Source organism: Phalacrocorax aristotelis, chromosome 2 (assembly GCF_949628215.1).
Source record: "Phalacrocorax aristotelis chromosome 2, bGulAri2.1, whole genome shotgun sequence".
NCBI classification, from domain to species: domain Eukaryota; kingdom Metazoa; phylum Chordata; class Aves; order Suliformes; family Phalacrocoracidae; genus Phalacrocorax; species Phalacrocorax aristotelis.
Window position 1 is genome coordinate 86435889 of NC_134277.1, and position 17399 is coordinate 86453287.

Genomic DNA, 17399 nt, shown 5'->3' on the forward strand with positions numbered 1-17399 from the left:
TAGCAGATTTCTCATGTTTTTTCTATAGAAAAAACAAAGCTGTAAGATACTAAATGGAAAGGAAAATCAGCTGATGCCTAAAAAATGTTCTTTCAGCACTGCTGATTTGTCATACATGGTACTGTGTATTTCACTCTCTCAGGAGCCACCAATGACTGCAAATGAACAGCTGTGCAGAGAGAATTTAGGAAACGGAATGCTTTCACATGTGTAAATCAGGGATCAGTTTATGTGTTATAGCAGTCTCAGTACAAAGGGAGCCAGAGCGGGTTAGCAGAGATCAGTTTTGCATTACTTGGTGACTTTTGATTTTAGATGCGTAACATTTCATGGCTAGCCAATTGCATTTTGTTGCTATTAGGATGACTCCAAATACATGTCATAGCTGGCGGTTTGCTGGCCTTTTTACACGAAGAGTAATAGTCACATTTCAGCTTTCTCTGATTTCTGAAATAATTGGCTCTAAAAAGGGAGGTGCTGGCAACACAGAGAACACCAGTGTCTGGAGCATCAGTATAGATAGGAGTTTTATAGATCCCCTGTTCAATATCAGCAAGTTTCAGTGTGGGCAGCATGTCCCTGTGACGGGCTAGGCTGTAGCATCTTCATGAGGACGGCAAGTCCACTTGCATTGACCAACTCCCACTACTTCTGTTTGGAGTGCCAGCACAGTTATGGTGATTGGGGTACCTTTTTTGGCATTGGCTTTGATGGGGACTTTTTCATCTGTCAAATACGGGTTCGAGACATTTAGGAAAGCTTTCATGCACATATTTTGGGATCCCACCAGTTGAGAAGAAATACTGGAAGAAAAGTGGGATCTAGCATACAAAATGTGGCAGTGAAATATTGTTTTCTTTAAGAGTTACTGTGTCTTTGCAACCTTTTTGGACTTCATCGTGAAAATAAGCAAAATATCTTCTATATTCCTGATTTGATTTAACCTAGTTAGGTTTCATACAGATGGAAATTCTGCTGAAAATACAATAATGAGGAGTGGGGGGGGTACAATTAAAAAGGGTGCTGTCTTAAAATTCCAATTTGTTTTCTTTGAACCAATTACTTTTTCAAGGTACATTAAACATGATTAAAGCTATTATTAGCAGGGAAGAATCTATCTGCTCTCTTCCTCTCTGTGGCTATCACTACTTGCCCCCCTCTTTTTAAATAGGGCAGGGAACAAATTGGCTTGCTACATGGTCCTGTGTTTGTATAGATCTTTTAACCAAGCAAGGACAGCAAATACATTTATAATGGGAAAATGGGCTCAGATAGACAAGAAAATGTACATCAAAAGTTTAGGAGTGAAACCATAGTTAAAAAAAGGTCATTCTTAACGCTGCCATTGCCAGATGTAAAATTAATCTGAATTTAAGTGGTTTTAGTTGATGAGCGTTGAAGAGGGGAGAAGGGTTTATTTGTCTCGTGCCTCCTGCCCCAGAGGCATCAGTTTGATGTCCGAAGTCAGTCAGCCACTGAGGCCTACTGTTTTGTAGTCTGTCTGTCGTACTTAAAACTGTTTTACATATGATTAACCAAGTATAATGTATATAAATTAAAATTATGACATCTGATCCAAAGCTACCGTGTGAACTGTAACGCATTAAGCTGCTGGGGTATCTGTAGGTAAAATAACTCAGGAGCAATGTGGGGGGGAGGTATTTGGCTGGCTAAGGGGCACACACCAGCTCAAGCTAACTATTATCCCAAAGTATCAGAGCAATGGTGAAACAACAAAGCTGAGTAACATAGCTTCATGGCACAAAAGATTTCATAAGCTTAAAACGCTGGGCCACTCTGATCTGCCTGAAACAAAGAGCTTCCAGTCACCTGCCTGGTTTCTCACTGTGTCAAGGTCAGTGTGGTGATATTGGTGGCAAATGGCACCCTATGTTGGTTTAAGTGTCCTGTTCAAAGATTTGAAGTTCATGTTCCCCTGTTTTTTCATAGGCGGTGGCAATTCTGACAGCTACGTATCCTGTGGGGCATATGCCGTATGGCTGGCTGACAGAGATCAGAGCAGTATATCCTGCATTTGACAAGGTGAGTGCCCATGTTAGGGGTGTAATAAATACCTTTTGTGTGGTTTCACACACGTGGTCCTCTGTGTTACAACATCGTAATTTAGGGACGGCTTCAGTGATGTCAGAGGAATTTCTGCCAGACAAATATGAAGAAAGTTAGTTCATGGCTCCATAATCAAGTGTAACAGATTCTTCAAAAAATAAACAACCACAGATTAAATAGAGCTGTATTAATGACCATCTATTGCCTTGCTTCTCTTTATTTTGCTTTTGATGCCTGTTGTTCCTTGTCCCACTGATAAGGTTTTCTTAAAATCTTAGTTGAAATGAATGTGGTTTTGGTGGCTTCAAGCTGCTGTTCGATTTATGATTTTGACCTTAGATATGTGTTACAAGGTATTAAGCTACCTTTTTAATAGATAGCTGCTGTATTTTTAAGGATTAAAATAAGTCCTTACTTACTCACTATGATGTAGCTACTTAGCCAATGAAGTGATTTCTCAAAAAGTGTCCATCAGTGAGTGCACAAGCTCACGTCTCTGTTCCAGATCCTGTGGTATCTCTCAAATGGGTTTGGGTTCATTTGCTTCCGTTAATATTTAGCAAAGGTTGTTTCACAGACTGACAGTAACACAGATGACATACGTTATTTTAGTAGTACTGACTTAGCTGACCAAGGCTACGAAGATATTTGTTGGCAATACATGTAATTACGTAAGAATGCAAGGACTGCTCCTGGAACTGAGCACAGAGTAGATATATAACCAAAATTAATTTGTTTAGACTTTTTTTGCTCTGTTTTAGAGCTGGTACTCACTGGCCCATATGTTGTGCGAAGAACAGTCAAGTCCTGTGACGCCCTAACTCAAATGCTAGATCCTCTCCTTCCCTTTATTAACCAATTAGTAACTGAACTTTCTGGTTCCAAATACTGATGAAAGAAAATGTTTGATTGCTCAGGGACCAATCAAACTTACTTAACTGAAGCAAGCCCTGTTTGATATGATCCATCATATTTCTAAGGAAAATTTAAAAACAAAACAGAGAAAAGTCAAATCAGTCATAACTTCTTAACCCGCCTGTGTACAGCTAAATTGACCTGTCAGATAAAATACAACATGCAGGCTTTCTCAGAGGTCATGCTGCTGAAAAGGAACTGCAGATGCAAATCCAATGAACTGCAAGATGAAAGTGGTTTGGGACAGGAAACATAGGGGCTGCTAACCTCATCTGTTACAAGCCACAATCAAACGCACAAGCAAAATTAACAGCAATTAAGACTGCTGAATTCAGGTCTCATTTAGCTGGTGGAAGATGTGCTGACAACTTTAGTGGTGACAGGATTAGACCATGATTTGTATGTGTGTTTATTTCAGTTACAAGACTTCTCACACAGCTCTTGTGGAACAAATGTGAGGAAGAAAAAGCTAGTGTAAGGCACAGATAGGTACAGTTCATCTAACTGCCAAAAAAGTATATAATGGGGATTTTAGTTGCATGTTTTAAGAGCAGTTTGGCATAAAATGTGCTAAGTGAGGTAGCAGCAGTCTAAAGGCTATCTCATCCTGGCATCCATGTGTGCAAATGCCTCCACTGTACCTTGCAGACAATAAATACCGAACCAGAAACCCACAGTGGGTTGTTTTTAGATTGCTGTGCAAATTGCTTTGCCCTTGGTCACATAATATTCACGTCACCGTGCCTTTCAAAAGCTTTATTTCCTTAAGCTAAGGCTTTCTCAGAAGAGTCCGGATGGAAGCAGTTTTTATTTCCGGACCCTGTAAAGCCTCCATTGTGGTTTTCAGATGCTGACCAGTTTGCATGCATGCAAACTTCTATTTTCTTTTGTCAGTTACTCAGAAAGCTGGCAATGCTGATGGCCATCAGAAGAACACTGCATTGCCTTAACTGACTGGTGGGATTTGCCCCTCTTCAGTGGCTGTACTGGAGAAGTCAGATTCTTGTCTTCACAGGAAGGGAAATTGTTACTTCTATTCACGTTTGTGAGAGAGATGCAGGGTCCTGCTTCAGACTTTATGAGACTCTGTCCAGAGCAACCCCGTGGCCTAGCAGTTACACTCAGGTTAAAGTTTACTACTGATTTTCTGAAAGAAGACAGGCATATCCTGGTTCTGTGCTCTGCTGTTTTATATGGTGATAATGCCATTACTCTTAATGGACTGTGCTGTCAGATTCAGAGCAACAACACCAACTATGAGAGGACTTGTGAATGCTATTTGTCTGATTAATAGGTGGATACTCTTTTTTGCTCCATAATCTGCATAGTGTTTTGATCCAAGAACTGAATAGTGTGCAAGAGAGAGATAGGAATAAAGAGTACCTGGTCAAGAGTTAGAGCAAAGGGCGGAGCAGAGCACAGGCAGAGTTAGCAGCAGTGAGGTGGGAACAAACGGGAGCCCTTTTTCTTTGTTGCCCTGTTGAATGACTGGATTTGGGTGTGCTTTCCTTCCTCTCTGTTATTTTAGCCGTGTTAGAAAGTTGAACTATGCAGCAGAGTTCATTTAAACACTGGTGAGCAATTTAAGCAAGGCCTATCCTCACATAAATAAAACATAACAGTAACAGAATATTTATTCAGAAACACAAGAAATAAGAACAGATACGTGAAAAAAAGTGTTTACAGAGAGTTTTCGTAACCTGTTCCCAAAAAGGTCGGATGTGGGAGTGGCTTTCTGCTTTAGGGTCTGGGTTGTCTACATGCGTCTTCATGCACCCAAACTTCCAAGCAGGTGTTTAGGCAGGAGCATGGGGCTGTCCAGGTGCTATCACTGCACTGATCAGGGCAAAAGCTTTAAATTGCAAAATTCCATCAACTACTTAGAAGTGTGTGAAATGGTGTACCTTTCACAGAGCTCATGTTCGGTTTGTCCACTCTCAAGATGTGTTTGCCTAAGTTCCTGTTTCCCTTACAAGTAATTTCAATAAAGCAGGCTGACAGTGTGACAGATACTGCTGTTCTACCTGAGTTACATCAAGGATGGATGTTGTACTACATCTCATGGTACAGGTTTTATCAGCATGGGCACATACTTGTGTATCTCAAACAGCCCCAGGGTAAATGCAACAGATGACCCAACAGCCTACTGCTACGGGGCTCCTAGTGGTGCCCTGCTTTTGATATCCCATCCACTCCTTTCACAGACCATTTAATTTGTTTTTATGTGTTCCCTGAGGGCAATTTTAAATCTTCAGCTTCATTTGCTATATTAGACGTTTGGAAGAGGGCTTTTGTTGTTGTTTTAAATAAAACTTTGCTGCCGTGAGTACAGAGCCCATGTTCAAGCTAGAACATCTAATAGTCCTAATTATGTTCTGTTCATTAAACTGCATTAACGGAGCCAGCTGTTCCAGGAGCTTTGTTTATATTACCTACTTGTCTAACTGGATCAGTAAGGGTGCTTGCATTGGCGTATGGATTCGGTACCGCTCTGTGGTAAAAAGGAATGGAATCCTATTTTTCCTGCAAAAATATGCTACAAACTTTAAGGTAAAAAAAATCACGTGGATGGAGTTTCCTTAGAAAGAGCCTAGCACCCTTTTTCAAAGCTGAATTTGTGAAATAGGACTTCTTAGAAAAGTAGGGAGATTACTCAGCTCTCAGTGATCATAGGAGCAGTTGCTGTCAGTTTAAGTGGAAAAATATTCAGTGGTGGTACAAAGTACTCAGAAAGCTCTAGGTTAAAAAGCAAACGAGCAAAGACAGACATGCATGTGCACAGAACGTCAGGCCCAACACATGACTCTGATGGCATCAGCCTCCCACTAGTCTGGAGCCAAGCTAATACTCATTATCTCTTTCTCTCACCCTAGAATAACCCCAGCAATAAATTGGTGAACACCAACAGCACCGTCACAGCAACACACATCAAGAAGTTCACTTTTGTTTGCATGGCATTGTCATTAACGGTAAGAAACTTTTGTTCAACGCTCTGGCTTTCATCTCAACCAGAAAATTATCTCGTCTACCTAACACTAGAAGCACTAGCAGTTCAAGAAAGGTGGGTTGTCTTTTCTTATGAAGGTCTGTTGCTTTTACCTGGAGCAGAGAGTGTGATCATAGTACCAGACTACTAAGAAAATCAGCTATCATTAACTCAGGCTAGAGTTATTCTATTTAATTCTTCTTACTACTTTTTATTTCAAGTCAGCCTCCACAGGCAAAGAGATACCAGAGATCTGCTTTTCTTTTTTCTCTTTTCTCTTTTTTTTCTTTAATGAACAAAACTTCTGGTAGTCAGTGCATCAGGAAAATGAAGAAACGCATTTGTCTCATGTGCAGAGGGATGGGATTGAATCTTTTGACACCCCAGGCAGGTTTTCTCTTTCTACCCTGTGTCACATACCTTCCGGGGGTAGCTGGCTGCTTTGTAACTGTCTTCTCCCCACGTTCACAAATTTGCTGTTGGGTAACGGAGGGCTGACATATTTTCTCTCTCCCCTTCTTTTTAGTGTAGAGCCTTTTGACTGAGTCATACATGGCCTATGCATGAAGCAAAGCTAATTTACATCAAAGGAAACCTTCCACTACATAAGTCTGCAATGTTTGTAACTATCCCCACCACTTTGTCACAGTCAGAGAAAGTGGGATACGGTACTCTCTGTCCTAGTTCACAGTTGTAAATGAAGCAACTCGATCTAGACTAGATGAATTAGGAGATTTCTTGTGCTCTTTGTTTCATATAGTTTTTCCCTAAACAGCTACAACTGGCCACTATCAAAGATGGGATTGCATGAGCCAATGTGGCATCTCTTCTGTCTATTAATTTCCTAGATTTAAGACTGAGCTCTTTTCATGGCTTAGAGGAGGGCAGCTCTTGCTCTAACTTGTATTTCCTACAGCATGTAGGAAATTAGCCACTGAATTGGCCATTGTCTGGAAACTTTCCACAGCTCTCATGTTATCTACCATCACACACCTTGAGGTTTTCTTTTGTGTGCTGTGCCAAGCCAAGGTTATGTTCTCTACAGCTGGAGCCTCCCTGGAAGAATGACAGCGTTGTTAGAGACCCACAAAGGGGAAAGCTTTCCTCGTTATAAATTGTTCTGAGAATACTATTTTGGTCTCAAAGCTTTCTCTGAACTGATTATTTTCTTAACCCTTCTGGTCATTTATCAGCTTACTCAAGTTCTGATAGATCATGACTGTCCCAAATTACCATCACCATCCTCTGCAGAGTGATTTTTAATTACTGCAATAGCCATTTGTTTTGTAACTTTACAGGATGTTTTTGCAAAAGTTCTCCATAGTACTTTCAAGGGCAGTTCTTTCATAAGCTCATCATGAGAGATTTGTCTGCACTGAAATAGCAGAAACACTTTTGAGGTTCGTAGCTTTTCCTGTCCTGTTTCTATTTTTGCCTACTTGTGACAGATTCCTAGGATTGCTTGTCAACAGACAGAGCGGAAAACCAGACACATGAGCTCTAAAGACTCAGTTTGGCTCGAGGGCCTGAGCCTGCAAATGCTTCAGCACACAAGTTCAGTAGATGTTGGTATGACTCAAGTTACTATGTGCCACAGGTTCTGAGGAACTGGACCTCAAATTTGCCTCTGTTGCAGCCAGGTCAGGTGGCCATTTTAGCTGAGTTCCCACAGCCATCGGTGATGGCTGTGTTGTTCTGGAGGGGCTCTACTGCAGCGAATGGCAGTCAGACTAGCGGCGTCACTGTTGGTAACAGCTTGTTCTTCAGAGGGAAAGTGGGAAATAAGCTCCCAGGCTGACCAAGAGATCAAAACAAGTCAGTTACTTAGACATGCTATGTGAATGCTTTTTTCAGTGGACGTTCTATAGAAGGATTCCAGAAGATGGAAAGATAAAGGAAGTCCATTAACCACTGGAAAAAACAACAGTGAAACTTTTAGTTTGAGCAATAACCGTGCAGGAAAGTACCCTCCCACTGTGAAACCCTGGGAAACCTCCCAGTCACTGTTTCATAGAGTTAGAGGAAAAATGTCCTACCTTCTTCCACAGACATGCCCGCACAAGAAGTACTGTAAACCTACTACTACAGCAGAAGCACTTCTTCACCCTTTTTGACAGTGGCAGTATTGGGTCAGAGTAAAAACAAAAACTAAAAAAAGCATAGTTCTGTTATAATCATAAATTTGTTTTTATTTTAAATCATCATGGGATCTGAAAGGCTGTACTTGAGCCTTCCTAGACTGACTGGGCAACATGTAAACGTGTTCTGCCGAGAGTCATTGTAAGTACTGTCTCATGGCCTTGAAGTACCAGCCTGGTATTAAAGCTGCTTCCTCAAAAAATGGGAATTGGTTGTATTGCTCAGTGAAAAAATTGTAGACAAGCTGCAAGGCTGTAAATAGAAGCCATTAGACTCCCAATATGTAAGAGAGCTGATGTGATTAGTCATGTTGATGTGGTTTTGGTTGTAAGCAAGCAGTGACTCCTTCCAACAGCTCTGTTTTGTGGCTATGTAGCTGAATGTCAGATTTATATAGCAGAGGGGAGGGGCTCAGCTGAAGAATTTTGCCGATACGATTAAGGGACTGGTTCTGATTTTAGAAAATAAGGCATGCTTGGTAATTTACTGTCAGCTTAAAGAGAACGCATAATGCTGCTTGCCATTATTTGTTACTTCATTGCCATTAGGCACTTCAGAAAAAAAATGCTTCTTTCTATATAAGTAGAGATACTGCTCCAAATACTAGTCTTGCTACCATTGCCAGATAAGGCTGTTGAAGAACTTAACATTTTGGTTCAATGTTAGACCTGTTTAGATGACCCTACAATTCAGCCCTGAGATCATTGCACAGTTGTAAACTAAGTGAAGACACAGACTCCCAAGAAAGAAAACTGGTGCATTTGTAGCACACATCCCTTTGGTTGTGGGATGTGTTAGCCTCGCTATAGTGCAGAAATCCCAAAATAATTTGTCCGGGTGCTAAATTACTGCATTTCTCCATTGCAGCAAAGGTTTGCTCTGTCAGGGGAGAGCATTCCCTCACTCATGAGCTGTGTGGAAAGGGGCAGGCTGTGCAAGGAGTGAGCTACTCAAGGGAACCCTGCCTTACCCAGCAGGAGTAACAGCAAATAGGCTGCGCTTCAGCAAGGGTTTTTCTTAGAACAGTGACAGCGTCTCTGAGCTTGGACACCGCAGTGCAGAATTTAGGGGTTTTCCAAGGCAGCCTGTAGGGCACAGCTACTGCCAAATTACCTTTTTCTTTTCCTTTCCTTTCCTTTCCTTTCCTTTCCTTTCCTTTCCTTTCCTTTCCTTTCCTTTCCTTTCCTTTCCTTTCCTTTCCTTTCCTTTCCTTTCCTTTCCTTTCCTTTCCTTTCCTTTCCTTTCCTTTCCTTTCCTTTCCTTTCCTTTCCTTTCCTTTCCTTTCCTTTCCTTTCCTTTTCTTTCCTTTTCTTTCCTTTCTTCCTTCCTTCCTGTCTTTCTTTTTCTTCCATTCTTCCTTTCTTTCGTCTCCATTTCCCAGTTGAGCTCTTCCTTAAGTCTGTGATGACACAGAAGTTGCAGTCAGTTAAGATCCTTTTCCCTGGCTAATGTTAGCTGCTGGCAGCCACACAATTAGCATTTGGTCATCTGCCTCTGAGCTGCAAGGCTCTCCAGGCTGATTTCATGTTAGTTAGTGCGTGCCGTATGGCAGCGATGAGCAGAGGTCTCCGTCGGGAGGGCAGAAGCTCCTTCTCTGTACCTGCTGCTGCCCACTCCACGGGGCGGTCACAGCCATGCCCTGATGCACCCGTCTGTGTTCACAGCCTGCGCAAGTCGGTGAAGTTGCGCGCCCCGAGTTGAAAGCAAGCCATCGATTGTGCAAGCAGCGCTAAGGAAAGTGGGACTTTTAACTCTGAGGGGACTGGGAGTGGTGGTATCTGTTCATGTCTCCAAGTCAGCTTGGAAGGCAAGTGATGTGTTACTTAACAAGAGCTGGGAGCACCCTCGTTTAAGCCGCTGCCATTGGGGTAAGAGCTCAGCCCGCTCTAAGTGGCTGAAGCAAGATCACTGCATGAGGAGCATAGAAGATGGTGATTAGAGAAAGCAATTTCTCAGAGGCCACTGTGAAAGCTCTCTAGCTCACCAGCACTCAAAATGACCCAGAATGGTCTGTATTTGTTTGTTTATACAAGGGAAGGAGCAATCGGTTCTTAGAGCGGTAGTTAGTGAACTGTGCTATTCAGCTCAGCTTCCTCTTCAAGCAGCCTCAGCTGGAGCAGACCACGGTGCTTTAGGAATACATTTCCAAACACCAGCACCTGCTAGCTGCATGGTTCCTGTTAACTAAAGTGTCAGCAAGACATGTGGCCAGCTGTATCTTCATATTCTTGAGTGCTTTATGTGTTACAACAGGCTTTCCCTTACCAATAAGACAGGCTCAAGGTGCCAAGGGTGACATGCTGTGCGCACCATGCCACGTTCAGCCGTCTGTCACCAAGTTAATGTACAGCAGGGGAGCTGCACAGTACTCCTCAGTTTTAGTGTGTGTTCTATTAGAAACAGCTCAAAGCTCTTTCCAGCTTTAAGTGTAACAGCACCAGTACTATTATAAAAGGAATTTCAATGCTGCTTTGCTGTTTTTTTAAATTAACACGTAGTTACAGATAAATGGGGAAAGTAGCACTTCTCATGAATAAACAGGCTAATTAAGGGGAGAAGCTAATTATGTAGAATGCTATTTTTTGTTTAATTAGCGGACACCGCTTAAGAAACAAAATCCAGATGTTCAAGTTTGCCCTGTGATTTTCCATTCCTTTCTATTCCCAAAGGAGACTGAAAGATAGAGTGGAGGGTAAGCTTTCACATTTACACTCATGTATGAGTGCGTGGCTCATGCAAGGCTTACAAAGTTCAGATTCACTTGTTACAAGCCACAGAAAAACTACTAAAAACTGTAAATCCCTTTATTAAAAATAAAAAAAAATTTTAAAGCCATGAAATTTCAACTGAAGTGAAGGCACAGGCACTTAAACTGAACTAATTGATCTGCATCAGTTGTGTTGTGGTAATCAAATTCAAATGCCAAGTAACCTGCATTACATTTAAATCTCAGTGAAAGTTTAAATCTCATGTACTCAGGAGCGAACAGCTGGTCAGTTTACCGGCTTATATATTTGGGCCCGAGAATTGAATACGTGTGTGTGTCAGTACCTGTCAAAATGTCACCTGCTTTACAGTCAGGTCTGCCCATAAATCAGGAGTCTAATGATAGCTTTAAAATGTTTCTAATACTTAAAGTATTACTTTCTATATTATATATTAGGCCATTTTTTATATTCTATAATGAAATATTAAATTTTTTGTAAATAGAATGTAGTATTTAGATTCGTACCTGAACTTACTCTTTTGACAGTGGAAAAAATGTGTCTTGATTTCTAAGGGTTCCTGCCGGTGAGCAACTGTCTGTTTCTTTCATTTGCGGGAGGTTATCAGCCCCTTAGGAAGAGCAGCATGCAGGCATTGTGTCAGCTCTCCAGTGCTTACATCTTGTACCACAGCAGCGTAAGCTACCATCAGTTGGCAGTTATATTCATCTTGTATGCATACAGTGCATGTAATTATAAATATGTATCTGATAAGTATAGAATTATATGCAGAATGCCATTATATATAAAGGGGGGAATATATTGTATTTTAACGATCAGAAGTTTTAAGCAGCAGCATTTAGCATGTTCGCCTGGAAACCATAGGCTCTTTAACTGATTTTGCAAGACGCTATAGAGGAATCTCATCACAGTCTTAAAACAGCAGAGAGGGCTCCAGAGTCACAGGGTTTCTTCTGCTGTGAATTGTCCCTGTGATGGGACAATCCAGTTTCAGCCCGAAGAAGGGAGGAGGAAAGTCTCTGTCCCATTTGGTGACTGTTTACTGCAAGCCATCCCATCATTTGCCTGATCTCCTGTCATCATCTGCTTGGTTATCTTCTATAATTAATTGTCAAGCGCCTGAGAGATAAGAAAAGAACCCTGATCAAGAACAAGGAAGCCAGTGCAGCAGGGAAAATTCCCAGTATGAAAGAACTGCAGTACAGAATACAGGACTTGGTAGTTGCTGCTTTCTACTTAATTCTGTAAGAGCTAGAGCCAGTCCCTGTGGAGGAGAAGCAGCAGAGTTTCATTCAGGCTGAGAAGCCTCGTCTATTTAAAGGGCAGCTCCAGATGCCCAAGCTTTTGTGCTCTGCTTTGGATTTGGTTATGCCAAACTAGGAACTGCCAGGTGGCTACTGCTTGCCGACTGTCCTGTCCCGTTGATCAGCAAGGCTTCACCGGCCAGTGGAACGTAGGCATTGGCAGATAAAACTAGGGCCCACATGAGGGAAGACAGAACATTCATACCAACTCGGTATATTATTTATATAGCATTGATTTATTGATGTATTCCCACTCTGATGCTATGCATCTACCAAACATTATTTTTTTACTCAATAGTTGTTTAATTTCCAGGTGAACTCAGCAAAACGTTCATTTTCCACGTGACAAAATATCCTGAGTAAAGCTTTTGCATATGTAAGACATTGATGTATTTGATGTTTTCAGCTACGCTGTCCTGCTAAGCAGTGAGGCATAAAGCAATCGTTGGTAAAGGGCAGAAGTTAAAGAATTCTTTGCGCCTCCGCAGCAAGATTTACTACTGTCCTATTAGGCTTCCTTAGCTTCCATCCAGGGTAATATGAATTAGGCTTGCATATTGAGAAATGCCAAGGAACATGTTCCTGTTTCACTGATGAAACCTTCTGAAGGCAGGAGTGTCAATAGCATGATATAACTGCATGGCAGTTCCATGCAGCAGGCATCTCTTGCTGCGTGTGAGCTGGTTGGTTTCTGGAGTCCCACTCCCACGCAGGCTGACATTTAGCCACTGTGAATGCACCCTCACCTTCATGCACTTCAGCATTTTAGCATTTAGAGTGAGAAGGTTCCCGTGTACACACTTGATTAAGTTTGGTAAAGACCAACCTAGAGTAGAGCAAAGTGATTTGCAAATTCTGACCAATGCAAGAGACTATCAGGGCTTTTACTCCATTATTCCTCCTTCACTCTTACTTAAAAGACCTTTGCCCAAGTATCTGCTGCCTCATCTCTGTGGTTTCAAGTGATTCAGGTGCTGGAAGAGGGAACAAGAAAAGCAAGGGGTGCTGTTTCTATTTCCTTGTGACTATGCCACGGTTCTCTGTGTATTGAGACAGGGTTGCTACCCGAGAAAATAACCTGGTTATTACAACTCTTACAGCTTTGATAGCTATATACATTCCAGGCTGCTGATGCTGGTTCTTAGTTCACAAGCTGAAGAAAGCGTTTTGAGAACAAAGTGGTGATTTCTGAGGTCCTTAATTTAGGCGTTCCTCTCTGTGCTTTACAGCTAACCTTCATGCAAAGCTGAAACCTTCCCAGTTCCCCATCTCAACTCTTACCAAATGACTGATAGCAGACATTCAGAAGATGGCCCACCAGGGCCAAGCTGGGAACTGGGGAAAGAGGGTGGGATGTGGGGTTTGTGTGTGTGAAATATGAGAATATTTAATGCTAAAGAGAGAGCCAAAGATGTAGCCTTTGTGCAGTGACAGTGCAGGAGAGCCCAGCAGCTGGACAAGTAGTTACATATGGACTGATGTTAACAAAGCCTCATTTTTTCATGAATTTATGACTCATGGTCGAGGGAATAGCATCAGGGTCTGAAAAGGAGAAGCTGTACTTTAACTTCCTTGGCCTTTCAGATACTCCACATCTTTCCTGCAAAGGGGAATGCAGTATGACATCCAGTTACAAGCCTCATTAATCTTTTCTATCTTGAGGATTTGACTACTGCAGCATTTCTGCCTTACTAGAGGAAAGAACTTAGCCACACCATGGAAAACAGGATTCATCATGATGATTTCTTTCACTTTAACAATGAAACCTGTGAGTTTATCAGTGTTCATGTGCCCAAACTATAACATTGCACAGGCAAAGTTACTCTGTAGAAATCAAAGATTTGAATTCTGGGTCAAAAAGGTAACACGGCTTCTGATGGCAATAATGCTTTTCAGTTTTTGAGGTGCTAGTGTTTTAACAAACATGACCAGGGACGTGAGCTGGAGTTTTGCAGCATTCCAGCACATCAGTTACCAGCCACTGCATTAGAATTTATTAATGGAAGATTACTTAAGAGGCAACTTTCTTAAAGTGGCTAGTGCTATACATAGGGCATATACTTAACTAGGGCAAGCCTGTGTTGTTTTCTAAAGCTGACCAAGGTTATATGGTTTTTGTGTGTTTTTTTGTTTGTTTTTTAAGGAAGTTAAGTCTGGATATGGGACTTTAGAGTTTGAATAATAATTGAAATTTTTCAATGCATCACACAATATCAAATCATAGATTCATACTGCCTATCCTCATTCCCCTTCCAGCAAATTTAAAGCAATCATGCTTTTTAGTACATTGTCCAGTTCACCCAGATTCAAGCAGTAGTTCATCCTACCGTGTCCAAGGTCATGCTTACAGCTCCCCTCAACAGGAGATTTTCCCTGAATATCTCCTTTCCTGCTTGTGAGAATTATTAATTCCCCCCGTGTAGTGCTGAAGAGCTTCAGGCTCAGAGTAGCTACTGCAGTGTATCCCTCCATTCCTGGTATTTGTTGCTTGCTTTCAGAAATAACTTTTTGTAATGAAGAAGAACTTAGGCATGGCTAGCAATTGGCTTTAAGAACCAGTACAAACGGCTTTTTCTTCAGAACCAAAGTAGTATACGGCATTATTTAGCTTTCCATGTAGTTTTTCTTCCCAAGTTTAAAGATGAATGAAGGGAAACATGCATAGAAACCATGCTTTGCTGGCACTGTATATATACCTGTGACATTCAGTGTCACAGGTCAAAAAGCAGCCAAAAGTTTAAGCCATTGCAGAGGCCACTGGATTTGTGTTCAAGGTTCATTCATTTTTTTTGTATCTTTTATTGGCTCTCTTTATTTTACAACTCTGTATTGCTTTATTATCAAAGGTTACAGCTGGGCTTTATTAGATTCATGGGATTAGATTCATGGGATAATAGGACTGAGAGGCAGGAAGAAATGTCACAGTGAGGAACTGGTCCGTCTCAGCGGACACAACGCCAGCTGCTTACAGTGTCAGTATCTGGAATTCCCTGAGTGACTGAGTTCAGTGTCATTATCTGTCGTGAGTATACAAAGAAAGAAAATTAAAAAAGAGGGACAAAGTTCCCCCACATTCCTCAATCTTATTTCATGAATGGCTTCATTATAGCCTCATTGTATCAAGGAGATTTCACAAGTCCTATCTAGGATATTCACATTCAGAAAAACAGCATTAACTTTTCAGACTAAATCCCCATTCTTTATTCTTTCTGTCATACATTATAAGGGTGCCAAGGACAGCTATTAGAATAATACCACCCATCCAGAGGATGAGTTTGTTTTCACTGCTTTGATTTTGCCCGTCTCTGTATTCCCAGATGTTTTTTTTATATTCAGGCTGCTGACAGAAAAAAAATAACAATTGGAAAATGACATATTGGCAGACAATCGCTCTAGAAGCTTTTTACCTTTTCAAGGTCAGGTTTAGTTCACACTTCAGTAAAAATTATTTCAGACATGAGTGGAAGTATTCCTGCCTGCTCAGGAAGATGCTGGACCACCAGAGGCTGACTTTATAAAACCCTCATGATGGCCGTGTCCCATCAATGGTACTGCACTGAGCCTTTGTCCTGGAACAAAGGATTTCTGTTTGCTCCAGTGAGGTGGAGATTGATGTCTCCTTCATGATTGTTTAGGTTTCATACAAAGGGTCTATTCTGCATAAGTGGCTGGAGCAAGCAGAAGAGGAAGGGTCAAAAATTGTCACTGCAGCATGTTTCTGCTGAAACTCTGTCATCACAATAGGAAGCAGCAAGGGCTGCAGAAAACTCAGGACACAAGAAAATGGCTAAGTTGTGAAGTCAACAGTTGTCACAGAGAGCCTAGGAATCTGCCAGCTTTGATTTATTCAAGCTTTTTTAAAGTGAGGCTGTACTCAGTAAAATACCCTGCTTTCTGTAAAAAATAAAGCAGCATAATTCAATGGGGAGATACAATGACTATCTTAAACAATTTAGTGACCCTACCCAGCCTGAAAAATACCACCTAAGTATTTTCAGCAGTGGTTGGTGAGAAGGCAGATGTGGCATCATGTTAATGGTATCAGAGAGTCAGTGTATTGTGCAGCTGCTGGACCTACCTTTATTTCCGAAGAATGTCGTGCTGCGTCACTCTGAACTGTAAGGAAAGCTGGGGGAGGCATGGGGAGACTTAGATCTGTAGAAACCAATTATTTCAGATGTGAAGTTAGGGAGTTTTCCTGCAGGCAGGCTCTGGTTCCTTTTGCTCCCCCTGCTGCTTGACAAATTCTATGACAGCTGTTTTCAGCTTTCTGCCACCCTTTGCAGAACACAAGGTTCAGAGAAATCTATGCTGACTTGCGTGCGCCTGAGGGATAACTGCTATAAGAGAATGCCCTTGTGATTCAAGTCATCGGCATTATGATAAACTGCTTTCAGGTATGACTGTGGTCTGACATTCCTACGGCACACAGATCCAGGGCTTTTTGCTTCATAGGATCACAGGATTGTTCATGTTGGAAGGGCTCAGAGCAGGGTCAGCTGTGAGGTCAGGGCAGGTTCCCTGGGGCTTTGGCCAGTCTGGTCTTGAAAACCACACATCCCACTCAAGAAATGGACCCGCTTTCTACCCGTTTCAGAATTACAGGGCATGTGAGCCCATCACGATATCTCAACAGAGCATCAGACTATGGGAACCTTCAATGCCTCCATTTAGGCGGATGATTTTTTTTTTCCGTAAGAGTTGTATATTAAAAACTCCTCAAAACTGCCAAAACTGGGGTGGCTGTGCAAAGACTGCTGTCTGACATGGTTTATAGCAAAGGTAGCGTAGGATTCTACAGGTCCATTCTGGAGCAGGCCAGGCTGTGGTATAAGCAGCTTCCATAGCAAGCCAGAGATGCTGGCCTCTGCTGTCATACCATGCCCAGCAATTCCTCCACAGCTTCCAAAGAACTTTATGATTGTTTATAGCAGCATGCTTTAAAAAAAAAACCAACTAACAAAAAAAAAACCTGAGTCATTAAAGATGTCATGGTTTAACCCCAGTGGGCAACTAAGCACCACACAGCCACTCAGTCACTCCCTGCCCCCAGTAGGATGAGGGGAAGAGGATTGGAAGGGTAAAAGTGAGAAAACTCATGGATTGAGATAAGAACAGTTTAGTAATTGAAATAAAATAAGTTGTAACGAAAAGGAAAATTACAGAGATAAAAGACAAGTGATGCAAGTGAAAACAATTGCTCACCACCGACCAACCAATGCCCAGCCAGTCCCTGAGCAGCATCCACTGGCCAACCTTCCC

General features: G+C 41.8%; 1 protein-coding gene across 1 annotated transcript in view; it reads left to right on the forward strand.

The window, feature by feature from the left end:
- Nucleotides 1-17399, forward strand: part of ANKH (ANKH inorganic pyrophosphate transport regulator) — a 103468-nt gene that overhangs the window by 74445 nt on the left and 11624 nt on the right. The window contains exons 7-8 of the mRNA XM_075084256.1: nucleotides 1951-2043; nucleotides 5856-5951. Coding sequence (XP_074940357.1) covers nucleotides 1951-2043; nucleotides 5856-5951 — 189 coding nt within the window. The remainder of the gene's footprint in view (nucleotides 1-1950; nucleotides 2044-5855; nucleotides 5952-17399) is intronic.